General features: G+C 32.7%; 1 protein-coding gene and 1 long non-coding RNA gene across 3 annotated transcripts; both read right to left on the bottom strand.

Annotated features, from left to right (window-relative positions):
• Window positions 1-727: 727 nt before the first annotated feature.
• Lrrk (Leucine-rich repeat kinase) lies at window positions 728-8,468 on the bottom strand. 2 transcript variants are annotated; one of them, XM_040722444.2, is made up of 4 exons: window positions 8,274-8,468; window positions 8,022-8,165; window positions 7,592-7,965; window positions 728-7,520 (listed from the first exon to the last, which is right to left on the bottom strand). In XM_040722444.2, the coding sequence occupies exons 1-4, from the start codon at window positions 8,309-8,311 to the stop codon at window positions 1,000-1,002; spliced, it is 7,077 nt and encodes a 2,358-aa protein (XP_040578378.1). In that variant the 5' UTR covers window positions 8,312-8,468; the 3' UTR covers window positions 728-999. The 2 variants fall into 2 exon arrangements, with proteins under 2 accessions (XP_040578378.1, XP_071748491.1); XM_071892390.1 differs by having other exon boundaries at window positions 8,236-8,460.
• Window positions 8,469-17,182: 8,714 nt separating this feature from the next.
• On the bottom strand, window positions 17,183-20,077 carry LOC139906660 (uncharacterized). Its single transcript, XR_011782343.1, has 2 exons — window positions 17,780-20,077; window positions 17,183-17,724 (listed from the first exon to the last, which is right to left on the bottom strand). It is a non-coding gene; the product is annotated as an uncharacterized lncRNA (long non-coding RNA).
• Between the last annotated feature and the right edge of the window lie 3,419 nt (window positions 20,078-23,496).

Raw genomic sequence — 23,496 nt, 5'->3', positions numbered from 1 at the left:
AATTTAAGATTGAAAACGGAGTCATTCCTGCCTATGTTTTTGCTTGATACAGAGTGGGACTTGTGATTACTTCCTTTATCTCATGGATAATTTAACGAAACGTGATGACAGCTAATCTACTCTTCTCTAAAACATCTTCACATCATTAGGTTTAACATTTCAATTTTCTTGTTTCTTTTTATTACATACCGAAAATGTTTACAATTTAGAACCTTACTTATACATATGATATGCCCCCCACGATAGGACGAGTAATTTTTTAGGTAGCCTATCCTCCCTTCCTTTGATTTTAAACTTTACATAGGGTGAATTTATCTTTTAATATTTTCTAAGCTTTGCTCAAAAAAAATATACTATTAATTATATACACTTGAAACTTATACACTTTGATTTCCCATTGTATGAACTACCTTTAATTATAATTTTTCAAGCTGAGTACACCCATTTGACCCTACTCTCTGTAACAAAATATTCGTCGATCTGCATGTGACCATATTTTGACCACCTCTACCATACTCCACAGATATTCAATCTATGTTTTCCGAAATTTAATTTGTAAAGCATTATTAAAAAATTAAGCAAAGCATATTCGCGACATTTTTATTAATATGACCACTAAATGATTTCATATAACCATCCGATTAGGTTATAGTATATCACATAAGTTAAAAAAACTATTGGATAGCACACTTAACTTACGAAACAATTAAATTGTCAGTAATAAACATTGGTTTTGTAATTATATATTTGATTTTGAAAAAACTTATATCACGGATTTTTTATGTCAACAAATTATATATAGAAATAAACTGAAGGTTTTCAAAACTAGGAAACCATACAAAAGCTACATCAGACTTATTCAAAACATAAAATTATATATACCAAGGAAGTGAAATAGAAGGTTTATAAGAATTAAACAAATTAAATTAAGGCATGTAAAATTAATTTGGGAAAAAAAAAAAAAAATTGGTTAACTATAAAGGAAGTAAGGAAAATTATTTAATTATTCATAAGCCAACCATTAGCAGTCCAAAGGAGGGCGAACATATTGTTATTCTCATCTTCAGAGTCATTTTCTTCACAGCCAGATGCGTATCTTGGTATTAAAGGTCTATATCCTTTACCAAGGGTCACAAGTAATCCATGTTCTGGAATAGGAATTATAGCTTGTACTTGATCTGAATATGGACGAAAAACAGTAATGGGTTGCATATTAATTGACTCTGCAATTATTACACATCCCCAATTAGTTCCAACATACAACTTTGATTCTAGTAAATTTATAGAAGTTATTTGACAACGCCCAGGATTAAAACATTCTTCAATTGAAATAGTTCTTAATGATTCAGAAACAGGAATTAATTTGGAACAGTCCAAACGATTGATAACTGACTTAGTGGTAGTATTCCACTGATAAACATGAAAACCAGGATAGAGAGAAGTCCAAATATAAGTTCCCTCAGTGAGAACTTGTAGAACAAGAAGATTTTCCACAATCGGATTATTATGATTTATTATTTGCTGTGATGTAACAACCCCATCAATGAAACTAAATATAGAGACCGAACCATGGCTTTCTCCACACCAAATTTCCCAACTTCTAGGGTTCAAATTGATGGAAGCTATTGAGTGTATACAGCTTGAACTTCCTAACTCGGTCATGACAAAAAAACCTTCTCCACCTACCTTGCAACTAGGTATGATATTAGAATCACATAAAAACATACGACCATTGTGTAAAGCAATACACGCCCTTTGCATTTCCTGTAAATAATGAATCGATCTCACAGGTGATGGTTCATTTCCATAATCCGGGTCCATTTTGTACGTAAACAATTTTGAGTAATTATTAAGAGAGTAACTATGAATAAGACCAATATTATCACCCGCCCATACAGCTTCTTCTATCAAACAAAGTGCAGTGATACTTTGAGTAAACTTAGTTTTAAAAATACAATGCTGAATCCATTTTTCATGACTAAACTCTAATAGATTGAGAGAAGAATGTTGATCAAAGGCAGAATCAATCGATAGCCATACTTCTTTACGAGGAGTTACTATCTGTGCAGACGTTGACGTAGTACCAATAGATATAGCATCTATAAGATTAATAAATTCAGGGGCTGATATAATTGATACTAATTGACTGGTGGAAGGACGGTGACGAGGTTGTTGAGACCAACAGCTGATCATGAGATCAAGAATATTTGTTGGAAATTTTGTCTCTTTAACTGATATAGGGGGTCGAATACCTTCTAAAAGTAGTTCTTTAATTGTTTCATAGCCGCTAAATGGTTGATGCAAGGTTATTAATTCATAAATAAACATACCAAAAGAAAAACAGTCTACTTTTTCTGTATATTCTTCTTCGCCATTATATTTGACAATTTCAGGAGCCATAAAGCCTTCAGTTCCACCAAATCCTTTAGTACCCGTGGGTAAAGTTGGGCGACTAATGCCATAATCAGCAAGTTTAACGTGTACTTCATTTGACAATTTTGAGAATGGCTCAGGAAATTTCCATACAAGAACATTTTCTGATTTTAAGTCTCTATATATTATATGTAATTGATGTAAATATTCCAAAGCACGAGAAATTTGCAATACTATTAATTGAACAACTTTTATTGGTATTTGACAGTCAGAATGAAGATAATACTCAAGTTTTTTATCTAATGCGCCTTTTGGAGCTAATTCTAATATTATAGAAAGAGGTTTAATGCAAACTCCTATTAATGGAACTATGTTTGGATGCTTCAAATGGATTAATATACTAATTTCTTGTCTAGCAGAGCAATATGCCTTTGCCGCGTATTGAATGGGATCACGTTCCCATTTTGAAATAGATATTTCATAAGCTGCTGAAGTAGATTCTTTTGCATTGTATCCTGGGTGTGTGGGTTGGAGTATTTTCACTGCAACCTTTTGTTGCTCATTGATACCACGAGATGTAAGTGTAGAGATAAATACAAATCCGAATGCTCCTTGGCCGATCAATTTACCCCTTTTAATGTTTTCATTTGATATCCTAAGTCTGTCTTCTAAATCTAGAAAAATAATATCAGGCGCAATTTGTCCTAATAGGAGATCGCCATGGATAAAACAACGTGGATTACGAGATTCGAAGGCCATGAGAATACATTCCTCAATTGGAAAAACATATATTGGGGGAGAATTATTAGATTTTACGACTTTCTTTATATGCTTTTTTTTATGATTTATCCCATCATCAAGGCTCAAAACATTGGAAGGTTGATTCACATTATTATTTATCTCATTAAATTGAGTCAGACATCTGGGACAAGGTACTATCCTTGTAATCAACATCCTACCCTCTGAAGTATGCAAAAATCGTGTTCCTAATGATGGATACCAATCTTCCAAGAGTGTATCAATATGTTCAACAGCTAGAGCCAGTAACTGACAAACCGATTTAGGGTTTAGATCAAGAACAGACATAGTATAACCTATCTCCTCTTTTGATTCATTTTTTATAGTTTTTTTAATCAATACGGTATCTTGAGGCAAGGACAATTCCAAAATAGAAGATGAACTTTTATCTAATGGTGACCAAATATCCTCCTGGTAAATCATCATTCGCATGGAATGATAGTCAAAGAAAGGATTGAATGACTCATGGAAAATTTGTTTAAGACTGAAAAGAGTTGTTTCTAAATATCGAAGTTCAAGACCGCTTTGCCAGCATGTCCATTCTGGTTTGTTTTCCATAAATATTTTTGAGAGTAAGGTGTCAGTATACCAATCGTCAGGTATGACAAAGTAAGACCTCACAATTTCAACAACATTATCATCTGCTAGTATCCGTGAAAGCAATCTAGACCAAAATCCAGAGGGGAAATACGACATCAAGAAAAGTCGCTGAATTCTATGATCGATTTCAGATCTGTGTGTAACTTCAAAACTGCTCAAAGACTTTCTGCCTTGATTTCGTTGTTTTAGTCGTTGAGGTAATGATATATTGGATGCCTTTAATAACATTCGTGATGGAACAGAGTGGCTTCGAGAGGAGTTAATGTTATCAAAAGCCTTTCTCCCTCGTAATCCGCGAGATCTCACAGGAATACTTACTATTAAATGATGGCCATTTTTCATCTGAGCTTCCGTAGGTAAAAGACTTGGAATAAGAAGTGTTGAACTATCCCAAGTTAATGCAATTTCAAATTTGTTTAACAAATTAACAACATATGACTTGGCAGTTAGACTAATAGCTGCAGAAGATTTAAACACAAGTTTTAAATCATCTAACTTCATTAACCCATTACGGGCAAATGGATTTATTTCACGAATGGTTACAACATGGGAAAGTAAATCACAAAGCCACTGAGGATCCAAAAAATATAAATCCCTCAGTGTTGCATCGTCATAATGTAATAATAAACCATTTTCATGTAAAAACTTAGTAGCCTGTGATAATTCACCTAAATCTCGAAAAGATAATTTGTATTTCGAAGAGAGTTCTAGTTTTACTGATTCTTCAAATTTTTCTTGCGATAGAACAGGGTCCAACCCCCGATTTTTTAAATCTGATGCCAGGTAATTGACAATTTCTTCAAGCGCAAGGAAAGTAGCAGGTATTTTTTGTTCTAATAAACGGACATTACTTCCTGGAGATTTCAAATTAAAAGATACATCATAAATCAAATTAGCCAGTAGTTTAATATTGTGCCGTGTACGGCAACTTACTTCAACACAATCTAAGACTTTTGGCAAACCACTTTTTTCAGGATCAGTTACATTTATAAACTTGTCACGTATACATGATTGTAAATACTCAAAATATGATGAAGTAGGATTTTCTTTTATGACGTCAAAGTGTGTACCTACGATAATAACTGGACTGTTCGGAGCACGAGCTTGTATATTAATTAACCATTGTTCTATTTCACTCATACCTTTTTCACCATCAACAATATTCCATACAACTAAATAGAGACTACGCCTTGATAAAAAATATTGATGAGTAGAATAGTATTCTGTCTGTCCTCCAAAATCCCAAGTTCGAAAAACAATTGGACCTCTTGTAGATCCTCTTTTTTCAAATGTCCAATCACCTATATCAACTCCAACAGTGGATAGGGAAATATCACCTTTTTTCATATTCATATTTCGATTACCCATACGTTTTGCCCAATGTTCAACAGGTTTTCGTCTAAATGAACCACCTTCTTGTCTTAACAATTCTAACAAGGTAGTCTTTCCAATTCCTTGAATTCCAACGACCATTAGTTTCATTCTTGCATAAGATCGAGAATTTTCTAGCATAGAGCGAAGATAACTAACTATATCAGAAGTTTTGCATCTCTTTGATCTAGTCATAGAACCGAGTGGCTCAATCAGATTACAGCCCTTGGTATCCAGATTCCATAATTTGCATAACAAACCCATCTGATGAGGTAAATCTGTCAGAGATGGGTTAAAGCTCAGATTTAAGACAGAAAGATTATTTAATTCAAGGATACTTTTTGAAATTTGAGATATATTATTATTAGAAACATCCAACATAGATAAATTGGGGAAAAATACCTTAGAGCCTAAACGAACTTGTAGTTTGTCCAATTTGTTGGCTGATAGAATAAGAGTACGCAAATTAGTCATTTTATCATGTTGTCTATGTGGACATGAACCTACTTTCAAGCACTTATTGCTTAATAATCTTTTATAACAAAATTTATGCTCACTGTTAGGGCCATGTGATGGCCATGAATTGATTTGATTATGTGATAAGTCTAAATATTTAAGTGAACTAGGATAGCAACATATTGCCCCAAAGTTGGTAAGTGCATTGTAGGATAAATTTAAGCGACTTAAACTTGGACAAAAACAGGAAATACATTTCGGAATCACAGAGAAGGAATTATGAGCTAAATTCAAAACTTGCATAGAACTAAATTCGTCTTTTACATACAACTCCGAATTAACTCTTTTCGATAATCTTTCACATATTTCAAGGGACTGACTCCAAAGATTACAACGCTTTAGTTCCTTTGATTCCATCATATCATTACATATAGATGTATGTGAAACTTTTTTATCATTACTAAAGGATTCAAGCACAGATAAACATAAATCGTTATCTAAAGTGCAACATCTGTGATTATCTGTAGTACCAAGAGGACAGTCAATCTGTAAATCATTGAGTAGATTAAATGATAAATTTAATTCTTTTAGTTTAGGACTTTTCCAAATATCTTGGGGTAAATATTGTAGTTTGTTATTTGAGGCATCTAATGTAATAAGAGATTCTAAGGAGAAAATAGCTGCTGGTAGAGTATCCAAACGGTTATCTTGTAACTGGATTTCTTCCAAACGCGGGCAATTATATGTCTTCGCAAGTTTATTGTCCATGCCGTCATAGTCAGGAAGGCTTTCAAGTTTATTGGCAGCTAGACTTAGAAATTTTAAATTAACCATCTTTAGCACGGATTGTGGCATTTCCCTTAATTTATTACTCGACAGATCTAAACGAGTAATAACTTGATATGAAACATCTTGGTAGTTGGGAGTAAGTCTTAGTGAAGGATTATATCTCAATGATGCCTCAGATATCCAATGATCTTTAATATAATCCAATTGGCCACCCTGATTATCCCAATCTATTCTAACAGAACAAACTGGAGTTACAATAAAGTTTTTATAATTAATTATATCTTCGGTGTCTTGAATAGCTTTATGAGAAAGTAATTTGCAAACGATCACATCATTATTCAAAACGATATTAAGAGCTTCACAGTTATCATCTTTAGCCGAATGCTTAAGTAATGTGTCAATCATAGAAAAGTCACGGTTTCGACATGCTTCAACCAGGCAGTTAAATGTGCCAAGTTCAGAATTGAGTATTACATTATTTGGATCGGCACCAACCGCTAATAATAGATTGGCAATTTTTAAATCTTTTTTTTTTACGGCACAATGAAGTGATGTTTCAACGCCACAATACAAATCGACTTCTATTGGACTTATCAAAGTATCCGAACTTGTAACAACGGAACCCTCACTATTATATGATTTTAAGCTTGACTTTTCAATAGATGAGGGTTCGGAATCAACTTTTTCCGGGGATGTGATAATTCTTTTTGATGCTTGCACGCGAAATTGAAGTAAAGAATTTACAACTTTTGAATTACTAGACGATGTAGCAAGGTATAGACAAGTATAACCAACTTTGTCTCTCTGATTAAGGTCAAAAGGTAGATAAAATTCCCATTGTCCTGTTTTCTCTCTTATCTGACGAAGTAAGTTATTTGGGTACTTAAATTTTAGAAGTAATTCCAGTACAGCTACATGACCATTTAGAGCAGCAGCGTGGATTGGCGATCTTCCCTCCACAGTTAATTGTAAAATCAAGTGTGGAAATTTATAAAGAAGAACTTGTACAATATCTATTTTGCCATTTAGGGAGGCAATGTAGAGGGGAGAATATTGAGTGACTGGATGAATTGTGGGTCTTGCTCCTTTTTCTAATAGGAAACTAAGAATTTGTATATGTCCATACTCACAAGCTATAAGCGGTAAATAGACGAGACAAAGAAAATCAAAGGAAATGAAAGAAATAATGAGTTGGAGAATGTACCTGTAAATACAAGAGTGTTGCTCCCCCCGTGAGAAGACTGGAGTTGGAAGAGGTCCTCTTCCATAGTTTGCAAATCTCCGCTCACACATGCGTCATGCAAGAGTTGGAGTCTGGAAAGTCGAGTTTCCTCCTGGACATGTGCAGCTCTGCTCAAGACTGCCATGCATTCCAAATGGTCCCCCTTCTCCGCCAGGTCCAGAGCAGTCAGTCCCAGAGCGTCCCTGAGGCTCAAGTTGCTCCCTGCCTCCACAAGGACCCGGACGTTCTCAATGTAGCCGTACTCTGAAGCCATGTGCAGTGCGGAGCGCGAGTCCCCCCGGGCGCCGCAGCGAGAGTCCAGGAGACAGCCCCTCCTGAGCAAGAGGCGCAGGCATCTGGAGAACAAGACACTCAACCCGCTACTCAAGCAAACAACCGATAACCCACTTACCGGGATCCCTCAGTCGTGGCCGCTGCGTGGAGAGCCGTTCGACCCCACGAGTCACGACCCTTCAACCCACACCACTCACTCCCACCACTCAAAAGAGCCTCCAGAAGCTCTGCATCGTCCCAAAGGGCGGCCTCATGAACAAGTCTAAAATCAAAAACAACAGGACATCATCTGCCAAAGCAATCCGGGAAGGAATCCGGGAGAAACAACTCACAAGATTCCTTCGCCAACTCCAGCCTCTAAACTAAATACCTTCCTGGAAAGTCCTCAGAGTCCATTAAAGATTCCATGCCGTGAATAAAGGATAGTTTGTCTCCAAATACAAAACTGGATCATTTGAACAAGACTCAAGACTGGAATTGTCCAACATAGATTTCAAGACTTGAGATGGATGACTCATAAGTCATCACCATACAGAAATGACAAATTCACCCATCTCTTCAAATATTTCATAACAATTCCTACAAAGAGTCTGGACTAACATTCAATACATCAAATGTTTCTGCTTATTCTTTTATTAGAGTTGTAAAAAATCGGAGCTGCCGCTAAACTTCCAACACAAAAATATACTTTATATTTTGTTGCAAGCTGTGGGTTTCTGTTTCTTTTGGCCTAATCAGTGTCTTGAACATTGCATACTTTAATTAGATTAAGCTCTTTTTTGGCTGTCAACAATGATTAATAATGATTGTATAGTTGGGAAGAATTAGCCATGGACGTCTCGAGCACAAGAACAGACTAGAAAATGCACGCTCCAAAGGCTGGCTTTCGAAGTTCACGAATAGTTTTTTTTTTTAATAAAAATATATTAATATGGTTATTCAATACAAATTGTATGAGTTAAAGTCTATAAATATTTATACATAAAAGGACAATTAATAAGAATTCAACAGTAAATAAGCTGCAATATATCACCAATATAATTTACATTAATGAATTCAAAAATAGATGCACACGCCAGATCTGAGCTTGTTTTCTGATTATCTTTAGCTGTCTTCCTGTCGGATGTTATCATTTAGCTGAGAAACCAAATTTTTGCTCATGAAATTGAAAAGGATTTGTAAAATCTTGCCAAGAATGTTTGCTCATTTGTGACCTTGATCACACACAATATCAACTATTGCTTCAATTGTAATTTCTGAGCTCTTTCTTGATTCTTTATGGTGGATTTCTTAGATATGAATAAAGTTAGGGTTTAATTATGATTTAACTCGTAGATAGTACAGGGGGAATGCTGAAGTATTCTTACCTTTGGAAGCAGTTATAAATATTTTAAATTTGTATTCTGGGTCGAAAATAAGATAAACTTTTCTATTGATGTTGTGTGGGTGAGTAATTGAAGTCTAGAGCTCCCCACCACAAAGAAAATGAGTGAAGAACTTCATTTTGACTGGGGGACTATCAATTAATACGGCCACAAGGATAAATTCGATTTGATAGAGGGTTTTCATAATTAGAGGATATTTACTACAGAGGAATTCAGTGTTTAATCTGGCAACTGGTATAAGTGCTACCACATCCATTCAGTTTCCTCCGACGAATTTGATCATAAATGTCAGGACCGTTTTAGTTATTTGGTTGTTCTCGAAACCCAAGAACTTACCGCTAACAAACTCGACTCTTTCTGCAAAGTAGATTTCATCGATTATAAGATTGACATACGCTCTCTGCTGTTAATGTGTTTGATCCTTGTTCCAAGATATTTATTTAACTATAGATGACGGTAGTCCAGTCTCTATGGTAGCTGCATTAGAAATAGTTCCAAAATACATGGAAAATGGAACTGTAAGGCAATTCGACTTAAGAATTTGATCATAGAGGGCCGTACTAACATTGTACCACAGAAGACAAACAGAGAAAATACAAGATGAAAATCTGCTTCTATTGGATTTCTTGAAGAGTAATGTCATGATGAAAGACAATTTTGAAGAATAAATTGGCTCCAAGTCTGTGGATGCAAGTAGTTTGTTCAATAAGCGAATGATGGTTTTATTTGTATCTTCATTATTCAAATTCAAGAACTCTTTTGATCCTAAATACGCAACAATGTTGATTATTTCAGTTACTGATTTGATGAAATTAGCCTTTGTGGTAAGACAGTGGGATACTTAACTATTGCTTAGCGTATGATGCCCATGAAAAATTCGAAAGGTAAGGTCTTCTTGGATTTCGAGGTTAGCCTTAATATTAAAGCCCCAACATTCAGAAAAACTTGGAGTATGAGGACTCAGGGCCAGAAAGACCAGACCTGGCTTGACTTGAACTCTGAAAAAGTGGACTCAAATGCAGCTCTGAGCATTGGATATTTAGTATTTTCTTTAATCATATATAGTATTTACTATTTAGAATGAGTAAATAATGATTATTTATAAATTGTAACGAATATCCATAATGAAGATGCATAATAACAAATGAGAATTTTGAATATAATAGATACGAGTATTGTATTATATCTTAATATTTGATTTCTTATATTGATTTATTGATATTGAAAATAGAAGGATTGGTTAAAGGAAAAAATGGCATAGAACGTGGATATAGATAAATAAATAATTAGAAAAAAAGGGTTGTTAGAAATAATTTGGTTCAAATCAAATTTCAATAAGTGAAATAAGAAAATCATTTAAGTTACCACATGTAGGCTTTATTAAATACAAAATGGATCGAAATAGGAAACAAAACAATGAATAATGAGAATATACTACAAGCAACAAAACTAGGGTTGTGAATTTACCGAAAGTAAGTGAGTAAACTCACAAGCCAACACAGTACATTTTATATTTATGAGTCCTTAATTAAATTGAATATTTATATTTATATTGATATACATAAAAATATTTGAGTGTAAAGTGTTACATTCAAATTTTTTTTTTTTTGAATATCATAAGGTTTTGTTGGAATTACTTGTAAAAAGTATCGTAGCCATAGAATCATGACAATTTATAACACAATAAAGTTAATAGAAATATATGGCTCCTAAAATCTTTGAGGTACTGCAACCTTCCCAAGGAGTTGCTACTAATCATAAGTACCACATTTAACCAAATTATATAATTTGGTTGATTGTGGTTGAATAAATTTTTATATAGCCATTTCTGAAGTCACTAAATATGTATTTAGATTTATTCAATAAATAATTGAATTAATGTAATTAAACATAGACAAATGATTTTACATCAGTGTTAGTTTTACAAATGAATAAAATTGTAGCTGGATTCTCATTTTAAATAGTAAATTAAATTTAACTAATATATAGAGTTGTAATATTAATATTTTTTGATAAATATCCCTGAAGAAATGTATTTAACAACAATTATTTCAGCATTCCTTTATAATAAAGAATAATTTATGTTCCTTCAAAATTGTAAAGCATATTAATATGACATTAACACTTAAAACTATTTTCTTTCTTATCAATTGTAAATAGTGAGGTTACATCTAGATAAATATATATGTTCTTCATTAATTTTTGTTTATATTTTTTTTGTATTAATTGTTTAGTTTTATAATATATTAGATGATTTATTAACTTACCACGATTTAAGATTATTACAATTACATACTTCTAAATATTTAGGTATGTAGTAAAAATGTAAGATTTTTTAACTATTCCCATTGGTGAAAGGTTTATTCGTAGGTGTATTTCCATTGAAATCCATCGATATTGTGCTGAGTGCTTCGTTGCAGAATTCTGTAGTATTTACAAGGCATATAAGTCTGTAAAACAACAACAGTATAGTGATTAATTTTCTTAGTATGTATTTTCATAATTTAATTTTATCCAATTACTTGTTTAAATATTATAAGAATATCAAAGATTATAGATAATTTGTTGTTATATTTGATTTACATAATATTTGTATAATTGTCTCATTTAGAAAGATGAATTATATCACGAAAGTAATGATAAGGATTCCAAAAGTTCTTCAAATACTTGATGACAAAAAAATTAGAACATTTTTAAACCTAAGATTGAGAGTAAAAATAAGCATATACATAATAATAATCTTTAAATAAATTAATATTGTAATGCTTCTTTTTTTTTTGTCATAGCGTAGCTATACATTTATAATTCCGTTCTACCCTAGCTATTTTAGAAACAGACGCCAAAGCTTCACAATAACAATCTGACCACCTTGAATTTCACAACCTCTTCGAACATTCACAACATTCTTTTTATACCCTTTAAGAGTCAAGTCGTATGAATATAAATATTAAATTAAAATTAATAAACATGAGTGAAAAATCTATTGAAATAACGACACAGGACAAGCTCCCTATCACTATAAGTGGAGACGTTTGATACGCCCACAAAATCGGATGTAAAATTCAAATCCTGTATTGATAAATTTTATACATTAATGGATTCTGTCGATTCACAACTGGCTATTCCGATGGCAAATCCGAAAATTAAGCACCTGGTGATATTTTTGCTAGCCCCAGTATGGGGGCCTATGAAGAGTTGAGTGAAATTTTGAAAAAATCTTTTGGAGGCCATGGCCATGTGATTTAAGAAATGTGATAATTTCCTTTTTTTGTTCATGAAACACTTTCCCTTCTCGTGAAGGCATGTTTTTTACTCGATACAATGCCTGAGAAGAATGGAAACTCTCTATAAGGACGCTGGAAACACACTTTTATTCTCTGTCTTAAAAGAGCCCCTCAATACATCAGTCCTGGAGGAGGAATCACAAGACTCAGCTCGAAGCCATCTTATGTTTGGTCTTTCATCAATCAAGATGATGTTGGACAATTATCGCAATGACTGAGTATTGTCTAATGCTATCCGGAGGGGTTCAGGGTATGGAAAGATACCTTTTGGGTAGACAACGGCTAATTTAGTTCCAGTTGACAATTAAATTGACGGCAACTGCCCTGTCTATGGTCTACGGAATGGGTAATATAATCCGATTTTGTCAAATGGAGGCTGCGGAGTCTTGAATTCTTCGTAATTAATATTATTGTCTATATTTTTCAATTCACTTTGAGATCCACTTTCTGTCTTCGAACAGCCTACTCCCATTTGGATTCAAGATCCAGATTATGAGGGTATTGAAACCAAGAAAACTATGGTATAGGATCTTATGACTCTTGAGGGTGCCGTCATAATCTTGACGACATCCGGGGCACGGCACTTCCATCCAATCACCTTTAACTTAACAGTCACGATAGGGATCCTGAAGTTATAAGTATAGTATCTTTCACTACTGAAAAAATGACTAATCAATTTTAAAAACGAGGCGTGTCTTGGATCCGGGGCACTTTTTTTATTCATCTGCATGTAGTCCAGATAACTAGAGATGCCCATGAATTAGCTAGTGTCCAATTATTTTGGGCGCTTTCCTATTTTTTTAAGGAAAAGGTTGCGTTATATAATAAAGCTAAAAATGTGCCAAATACCTAGTGATGAAAATGCCTTTCTTTAGAATTGGTAATCTCAAGAATGAATTTGTTTTCCTTAGCTGTCGTCATTATTATTTAAGTACTGAGTAGTGAACTTCCTGTTCAACTACATTCAATGATATTCAAAATCTGATTAAACATTTATGTGTTCTCATAAAAGACGGAGAGTAACCTTGAGAATCTTCGGCAGAGTTATGATTATGAAAATCCCAAATTCTGCGAGGTTTTGAGTGTCTAGAGACGAGAGAATTATCTTTGCTATCCCCTATCTTAGTGAACCTCTCGATATCTACTGCAACTGTAATAACCATTTTTACCCTGTTCACTCAGGAGTTATCAGAATTGATTGGGAGCAATTTTGTGTTTTCAGTCTGACAGTTCTTCAGTTTGATAACTCTCAGAAGCAGTGGAACTGGACTGAACAAGTTACCCTTCTTCTCCCACCTGATGCAGAACTCATCACTTCATTGATTCTCATCCTAGACACTTAATTTGACTTTGCATGGAAATTATTTGACACAAAAAAATCCCCCTGGGGTTGGAGCCAGCATGAGGCTATTTCGTTAAATAATTCTTATTTCAACCCGAACTCCCATGTATGAAGATACTCTTTTGATAAAAATTTTGCTTGCATGTTCTCTTTTGGAAGAAAAAAAAACACAAAAAAAACAAAAAAACAGACAAAATCTACCCAAATTCCTGTTTTTCATCGAGCGCTTCCACGTTCTCACAGCGATATCGTTTCACCTTAGTACCACCCTTTTTAAAAAAAAGAGTAGTTGTATTACATTGTCCAATAAGTACAAAGGCTTTCTCACAGATGGCGCCACTATAAACAAATCTATAAATTTTTTATATAGTACCTGCCTTCAAACGAAAGATTTCATTTTTTTATGATAATCGGACTATTTGTTTACAAGTTACAGTGCTGGAAGTGACGCTACTTCCGGTGTTTGTAAAAAAAATGGATTAAACCAATTTCGTGTTTATATATCACTTCTTTTTTTATTGGAAAAAAAATCGTAAAAGTAAAAGTTTGGCTTGATAAATGTTATCCGAATTCTGCTCCATCGAGAGCGACTCCGGAACATTGGTTTGCTGAATTTAAATGTAGCTAAACAGACACCGATGATGTTGAACTTTCTGGTCGCCAAAATTCTCCAGTTGTTCCCAAAAGCATACAAAAAGTCAAAAAAATGATTTTTTCCTATTGTAAAACAAAAATGCACATCCTAAAAATACCAAATGGCAGTGTGTTTACTATTTTGCATGAAAAATTGAGTATCAAAATGGTATTCTCAAAGTGGGGGGCCCTGTTTTCCCAAAGTCAACCAAAAACTACAACGTTAGACGACTCGGAGTAAAGTTTTGATCTGTATTCCTGTAATAAACCGGAGTTCTTGTTCGGTTTGTCCCAATGGACGAAAAAATTTATAAAAAAAATTGTATTATGCATGAAGGATACTAAGTTGATGAATAAAGTTGAATTTTGGTAAAATATTGAGTTTTACATAGTTTGCCCTTGGACGTATTGAACGTCGTGTTATTATCCACATTGAACAATATCTATGAGTGATATGAAATCCAACTTAACAATCTCTCTCTACAGGTAACATTCCGACCCGTAAAAAATGAAAATCTCGATCATACCCTGTTCAAAAGAGCCGTCTGAGAATGAAATTCTATGACATGGTGAGGAAGCATACGGAAAATCTTCAAGTGTTGGAATAAATATTCTTCTTCACTGGTGCACTTAGTTCTCTCTCCCCCCATAACATATCTTTCTCGATCTCGGAGGAGATTTGTATTTCTGGATTGAAAGAGTCATCAAAATTTTCCATTTATAAAACTAACTGAAGATCTCTCCAAAGAGTGGGGCAAACTCAAACACTTGAGTATCACATTTCCAATTAACATAGTTATTTGTTGAAGGTCTTGGACCGACAACCCTCGGATCTTTTGCGCTTTCTCCTCAGGAAGGGTAATAGTTATGGAAATATTGTCACCTAACGTCCCTAGATCTTTTGCAATTCCTCCTCAGGAAGGGTAATAGTCATGGACACATAGTCCATAACAACCTTAGATGAATAAGTTGCGTCCTTGGAATCCAAGAACTCTTATTAAAATTGGCCTTGAATATATGGATTGTGTATAACATCAATGCTAAACACATGCACAAAGGTAGAGGCCTGCAAAATTAAGTGATCTAAATAGATGCTACATCTTATCTTAAGTTATCTTACATTAGATATGAAGTCACAGGTTTCAATAGTTACTGTAGTGCTGTTGTAAACCCAAACATAAAACACTAAATTTGTAAACTTTATTTGTCCATCGAAATTTGAAAAAACGGCGATGGTCAGGAAAGATTTAAAAAAATGTTATGCATAAGAGATATCTAAAGAGCACATGAAAGAATCTTAGCACAGCCAAAACTTTAATGAATCAACTGATTCTAATTTGAAATGAGAATAAACTTATAAAAGGCCTTGACATCTATTATTACTTTCAATCGAGGACTATCCTTTTTAGGAACGGTGAACATTGGGTAAATGAAGATAGAAGACGAATCACTTTCTGTAACAGTCTCAATAGCTCCGTAAATTTATGTAACCTTTATATCTATTACTTGTTGACCCTCAAGGCATAAAGGAGTATCATATTATAGAGTGTTGTACTTAGGGTAGGACATACAAGTGCGTGTGAGGAAATTGCGTGAGCAAAACATATGGTACTATTTATGAAAGTTTTTTATTGAGCTGTGTATAATGTTATGATTTTCGAGGATATAATATTGCGTGATTCTGCTCTAGGAAATAGGAATCTTCTAGATTTCAAATAAAACTAGAAATGTGTTAGTATAAAAAAAAATCAAATTTTCAAATTCAGGAATACTGCATATACTTCTTGAAACTCATATTAAAACTTCCATATTTCTATATTATAGATCTATTAACAATGAGATCTCTTAAATTTTTCCCCGTTAAAGTCGCTAATATGATATGCTATACAATGAGTAATCAAAAACATATGATTATCATTGTATCGTTAGTATGCGATTACTATTAAATTGATAAGTATTATAACGTATATTTGGAAGGTTGTACATAGTTCAGGGGCTCATTGGTCCCGGTATCGGTTCTTTCATTAAAACAGTTTCAGTCTTGGTTTAACTTTATCTGTGTCAGTTATTATTTTTATACAGGCTCAGTTTGGAAATAGGTACTTAAAATAAGGGGCGTCTGTTGAAAATTCCACCTCAGGAAATAATATTATATACAAACCAGGCTGCAGCTAGCTTATATGCAGAGTGCGTAGTGCTCCAAGTTCCAGCAGGGCCCCAAAAACTAAGGTTGCTTAATACATTGCCATTCACAGGGGGGCTGTGATAGGAGGCTAATGACTTTTCCAGATTCATAAAAAGCCCTAGCTATTTGGAACACAGATATAACTGTATCAACTTGGCGGCGTAAAAAATCATTGTAAAACGCTGCAATTGCAGAAAAAAAACCACAGAAAATTGACTTATTGATGAACGCTAATATATTTTGTATTTTCTTTATATATTCTACATAGAAATAAGAGCACAAGAACTGCAACAGATAAGCAATATATATTGCAGCTTCTGTTCGAATTTATCAGTTTCTGTTCTAGCGGTTCAACAACCGCTAGACCAATATGGGCACAACCTTGTATATTAGTGAAATTAAGTTAATGAAGGATGGATAAAATAAAAAAACGATTAACTATTACAAAAATAATTATGAGAAATTTTAATGGAAGTTATACACAGAAAAATTACAAATTAATAATGAGAAATGACACAAAATAGAGGTTATTAATGTTAAATATTAAAATCGGATTCATCAAATTATTACGAAAAATGTAAATTATATAAATAAAAAAATATAAAAAGACATTTTACACAAAAATAAATATACTAATTGTGAGTATGAATAAAATCTCTCTTATTCCTATAATTCCATTTTCATTTTCAAATTCCATGTAGAATCCTCAAACTTCGTCTTGTAAGTTTTTGGTATAGCTAAAAACAAAAGTGAATTAATGTGTTCTGTATTAAAACAAGTAATACTTATCTTAATTAAATTACACATCAGCATGTTCGAACCTGAGCATACCCAAGTCCTTACACGAACAAGCTGATTTTAGACAAATACCTAGCACACCATCTAAAGCTAAGGATCCATTTGAGAACATTCAAGTAGTTGTCCTTCCCACATTACTGTAGTTTTCTAACATCTTATTTGGGATATTATGAACATTTAGCAATATGCTAATCCTAAATTTGTAATAGTAAAAGTTTATTATAAACAGACAAAATCTATCCAAATTACTGTTTTTTATCAAGCGCTTCTCACAGCCATATCGTTTCCCCTTAGTACCACCCTTTTTTAAAAGGAGTAGTTGTATAACATAGTTCAATAAGTACTGATGCTTTATCACAGATGGCGCCACTATTACTAAATCTTTGATTTTTTTTAATATAGTAACTGCCTTCAAACAAAAGTCACTATTTACAATTGGTGGGTTCCTGTAAATTGTGTATTCATAATTTACTAGGTCTTGTAAAACGTTGTATGATGGGGTTTCTTCTAAAAATGTATTCAATTTGGTTTAAAATGTTCTAACTTGATATGGATGCGTAAATGTCCAGTAATTTTCAAGCTTACAAGGGAGTCTCCTGTCTAAGATGGCAATGACCTGAGTTATTGGGTTTAGAATATTTTTAATTATTGATAATTCTTCGTAAATAAACTCATCATTAATCATTTCCTAGCTTTAATGGCCGATGATGCTTGTTCATTAATGCTGTCTAAATATTCCCTGATTAATTAAAAGGTATCGAAATAGTAATTAACTCCTTTTGACTATGAGTGGGATGATAGGTGCTGGAGGTAAGGGAATTTGGTAGGAAGCGGTAAAGTTCTGGTTATTTTGCCTGGCATTCAAAAACATCCTTTTTTTTTACTTCTGAGATAAGCATGCTTCCCTTAAGGAAATTAATTTCGTGGAAAGTCAGTAATGTCTTGGTGTCCATGAGCCACGCCAGCAATATGCTTCAATGGGGGATAGCTTTTTATGAGGACTTTTTCCGGCTTTTTTACAATAAGACACACCATCCGTGAGGAAAACTTTAAACTTATTTTCATCGAAGTCTAAGCCAATTAATCTTTCTAAGTATGAGTACAGTTAGGAAATGTTGACCTTATAATTGTTCCCCTTCATTATTATCATTAAAAACTTTAATGCCAATGATTTTGATTAGATATGGACGACCCAAGAAACAGCCATTCAAAGTTGACATTGATTATTTTTGATTTTTTGACTACCATTTTTTCTTTGATATATTTTCCCATGCCCTTTCCTAAATCGTAAATATATCAGCAAAAAAGTCGTCGAAGAAAGTTCAAGATATAAGGGATATATAAATCCTTGAGCAGATGTGCTTACAACAATGGTTTGGTAAATAATGAATACATAGGAAAAGAAACATCAATCTCGAAATAATAATTTATCGAAACTTGCTACCCAGATTTAACTATACTTATACACCGTTTTCAAAATGACAGGAATACAATAAAGTGTGAGAGCTTTGGGTTTATAAACTATACCGCTTGATTTCGCCAATGACAAAGTATCTTAGTCAATGTAAACAACCATTGTTTTGAATAAAATAGTAAATGAACTATTAGTCAGGACTATTTTTTGGATATGCCATTTTGTTGTGTTGCTCATAGTTTATCAAGAAGAAACGAGCTTAAATTTCTTTTAGACAGGAGCATTTCTGTGAAATGTCGGATTGCCGCGAAAAGAATTAAACCTTGTTTGGTTAAACTTTGGAACACATCACTTACATACGTCATATGCAGGAGCATCATATAGATAGATTAAAAAACGTCAAAGTATACTGAAGATTGACAACAATTTTTTTAATGATAAACCACAAGAAAGTCCATCTGAAGTAAGTTTCATAACCATATGGTGTTCCCATTCATATCATTTATTAGGCATATGTCCATGATTTTTAAATGGGCGATTTTTACATGGACGTAGATACAGTGGATGTTATTACTGAAAATGAGGATCAAGGAAGTTCTGATAACACTTGAGACAAAGAATGTCGAAGGGATACTTCTTTCACATCATCAAAGAAAGTTCAAATCTTAATTACTGGAGAAAATTTCACTAAATATTTTTTCTATTAAAATTTTTGTCGTTCATCGGGTTGTTAAACAATTCAAAGTTTGCTTTAAATATTAAAATAGTTATTTTTTATGTTATTTCTTACTACGCAGGGATCCTTTTAACTACCTTTTCTCATGTCATCTTGAACATACTTCGACGACTTTTTTTGCTGATATATGTACGATTTTAGGACAAAAGGGTATGGGGAAAAATATCAAGGAAAAAATGGTACTCGAAAAAATGGCAGGAGAAAATCAAAATCAATATTGTCTTTCTTAGAACAGTTCAATTGTTTGAATATGTTGTTTTTATAATTTTTAGTTTCATGATAATAACTTCAAACTGTCTTTAGAATGGTTAAAAATATTAACCCATTATCTTACACACTTTTTATCAAGGTTGAATTACTTACAAATGTTCAAATTTGAGAAAAATGACCCTGTTCTGGATCATTTGTGTTCTAAAATGGTAATGTTCTCTATAAATATATGGGAACAGTTTACGATATGTATCCTTGAAATTAAAATATTAAATTACCATGTCCTCCAAGTATTGAAATCATATTAGCTTCTTAATTAAAAAATTGTTATTGGAAAGAATCGGATTCAATATTATGTACTTTAAACTATTTCGCCTCAGGACATTTGCCTTAAATTACTTCGTCTTAAAGCGATTTTGCCTTCAGGATATTTCGCCTTAATATATAAATAAATGATGTTTAAACGTCGTTATTGTTGATTTTTAGCTTTCTTGGTTCTCCTTGAATGGTTCCACTAAATATGTAATGTCTATTTGAATTGTTTTCTGTTGGAATAATGATGGGATTATGTATATATATTACAATATATATGATCAGAATTATACAATGAGTTCGAACCTGAAACAAAATATGAAATATAATTAATCTATTAAGAAAAATAAACAAAGACAATAATTGTTTGAATGGAAGAAGCGCTATTTACTGTTCCTTTATTAATTATAATTAGACATTATGGATTATTCATATTGGGTAAGACTCATGGATAGACGAACATGTATGATATGAGGCAAAATAAGTGAGTTCCACTTTGTTATGGTTGAGGATGTGTCAGAAGAAGAAGCAGTTGGTTCTGGTGATACAAACCACAGAGAGGATTCGGAGAGGCACTCAAAGGTTGTGTCATAGGAGAACATGAGGAAATGAGAGACGTAAGCTAAGAAAACTCTAAGCTCAGTACAGTTAAAATAATTTAGAATCGAAATGCAAAGATGATAACGATGGTCTCCATCTCTTCATCAGTTTTATTTCTTGTCCAAAGCAGTCTGCATTTTGTTGTTATTTATGGGACTCAAATATACCGAAGTTGTATATTTAGGACTGGGAATTCATAGCACGGATGGATATCAAACCAAATTATGAGAACCATAACATGTGATTTTGAGGCTCTTTCAACGAATTTTAAGTGTATATAAATTTATAATCAAACTATATTTAAGGTTTACTTTCTGATATAATATTTAATATAACTAATTTGAAAATATAAAAAAGACAAGAAAATAGACTTGTTTTTAATATAAAAATTACTCAAATTAAAATGTAATTAAATTCCAAGCAATGCTCTGTAATGAATTGAGCTTATTGGCTTTATTATAATTCAGAAGTTGATTTTGTAATCCTTTATAATTATAATAAATTATATGAATATATATATATATATGTGTGTTTGTGTGATGTATGTCCAGACTTGATTAATGTATGTCCTCAAAAGCGTGAAAGGCCTTTTTGCAGTTGGTAATCCTTAGAATACTAGAAGCTGTAATCATTATTTATGCATTCTTGAGCAGAAAACATATTAAAATTCATAATCATATATAAATAAATAATCTGACTACGAACTACGTATTGATTATTTCAATAAGTTTTAGAAACCTGTAAAGTTGCTTCGTGATTAAGTTTGAGATAAAGTATTGACCTTAGATTTGGTTTTGTAATGACCATGATTCATTACGTTTCTCGTATTCGATAAATAAAGTTGAGTAAAATCATTGCAAAATAAAATGTCTTATAGAAATAATTTAAAATTATGGATTGTTGATAATAATGGTAAAAATATATGGAGCTACGACGAGGATTCTAGATTTTTGGCATGCCGTCTTTGTAATTATGTACTGAAGATGTTTAAAGTAGAACAACACAGTAAAAACCACATTCACAAAAGGAATTTGTAACTGTATACAAGTCATATAAGTAATTATAATTCTGAACATTTCAGTTTTACTACCGATATAACCAAAATGCGTATCTCTTGCAATATTCCGCTTCATATCGTTAATCATCCAAATTTGGAAGTTTACACTGAAAAAGTAATTCCCTCTTGCTTCTCCATCACCATGTCAATGGCACCTAAAACCATCAATCACGATAGCGATTTTTAAAAAATACAAAAACATTCCTATTGTTAACTGTGATTCTAAAAGAATTCGCAGTGTGATGTAGGACATAGATGTTCCGAAAAGGTCATGTTTGACACAGGGTCACGTCATGAATATTATGATAATAAAATGGAACATTGATTTAAGAAGAAAGTTAAATGATAACATAAATCATACAAATATTATTATTATTATTTTCTTAGTTCTTATTTATTTAATTTCTTATATTTTTAAGTAGTTGAATTTCATGTTGGAACCATTCTAAAATGATGGATAAAGCTATAATATGTCTGTATTATTTAAAATTAATGTAACAATTTCTAATTATTTATTAATAATATTATCATATTTAGAATTGATGGAGTCATTGAAATATCTTCCTAGTAAATGACAATGTTCCATTTGATTACCATATTCTTGACTTGAGCTTTCGACAGACGGGATTTTTTTGGTATATTTATTTACGACATCACGCCAAAAACCCTCTCAGAATCAAATTTAACGATAGAAGTGTTGTGATATTTTAAAAACTCGATATCGTGATTGATGGTTCCTAGTGCAAATTCTCTAAATTTGATTATCCCTATCGCCTCCAGACATTATTTTTGAAAGGTTCAAGTGTAATATCATATCGTAGATTTTCTACGATAGGTACACTTGATATTAGTAATAATGTATTTTCTAAAGGTTTATTGGTTAACTGGATTGGATATAAACTTTGTTGAATAATCATTATTGGTGACAAAAGTGGATCATTCTTCAAAATTTTTAGATTGCATCATTGTTTCCATCCATAACATTAATATACTCTCTCACTGAATTGAAGTATTTTGGGTAGTATTCCATTGTTTTAGATCATTTGAATAAAAAAAAGTATATTCACTTCAGAGATGACAGTGTTTTTATTTTAAAAGAAATCGGGACAGAGTGTTGCTATTCTATTCATACTATGAGCAAGAAAAGTTATACGCAACATAATTGTTACTTAATGTTTATTTTTAATCAGTGTTGGGAAAGTTACTTCCAAAATGTAATGTATTTCATATTACTAGTTACTTGCATTTGAAAGTAATATATTTCTTTACAATATTACCTTCTGTGTAAAGTAATAAGTAATAATTTGCTTATTACCAGACTGGTAGATCTGAGTTATTTTGATGGGTGATCAATTGCATTATGGCGATATTGTATTGCTAAAAGCAGTATCGCAATCGGTCCTAATCTTTATATCGCAACAGGAATAGCAAAAAAATTGTGACCCGATCAATTTGTAAATAAATTAAATATAATGTAATAGTTCTGTGTTCTCGAGAGCAGTCTTGAGACAAAGACTGGTCTGGAGGTTGCTTTTTAATGGTTATGTTCTCGTCTCGGTCATCTGGTATTTAGCCAAATAAGTCAGTCATACCAACTCCTATACATCTCTTACCTACTCTAAGCCTATCACCATCAT

Source organism: Lepeophtheirus salmonis, chromosome 12 (assembly GCF_016086655.4).
Source record: "Lepeophtheirus salmonis chromosome 12, UVic_Lsal_1.4, whole genome shotgun sequence".
NCBI classification, from domain to species: domain Eukaryota; kingdom Metazoa; phylum Arthropoda; class Copepoda; order Siphonostomatoida; family Caligidae; genus Lepeophtheirus; species Lepeophtheirus salmonis.
Note: the sequence above shows the minus strand (reverse complement) of the source record. Positions and strands in the feature narration are given on the sequence as shown.

Coding starts and splice junctions, on each gene's coding strand:
- Lrrk (XM_040722444.2), bottom strand. CDS start 8,311: ATGGAATCTTTAATGGACTCTGAGGACTTTCCAGGAAG. Junction 8,166..8,273: donor TCTGAGGACTTTCCAGGAAG/GTATTTAGTTTA, acceptor TTTTGATTTTAG/ACTTGTTCATGAGGCCGCCC. Junction 7,521..7,591: donor CAACACTCTTGTATTTACAG/GTACATTCTCCA, acceptor TACCGCTTATAG/CTTGTGAGTATGGACATATA.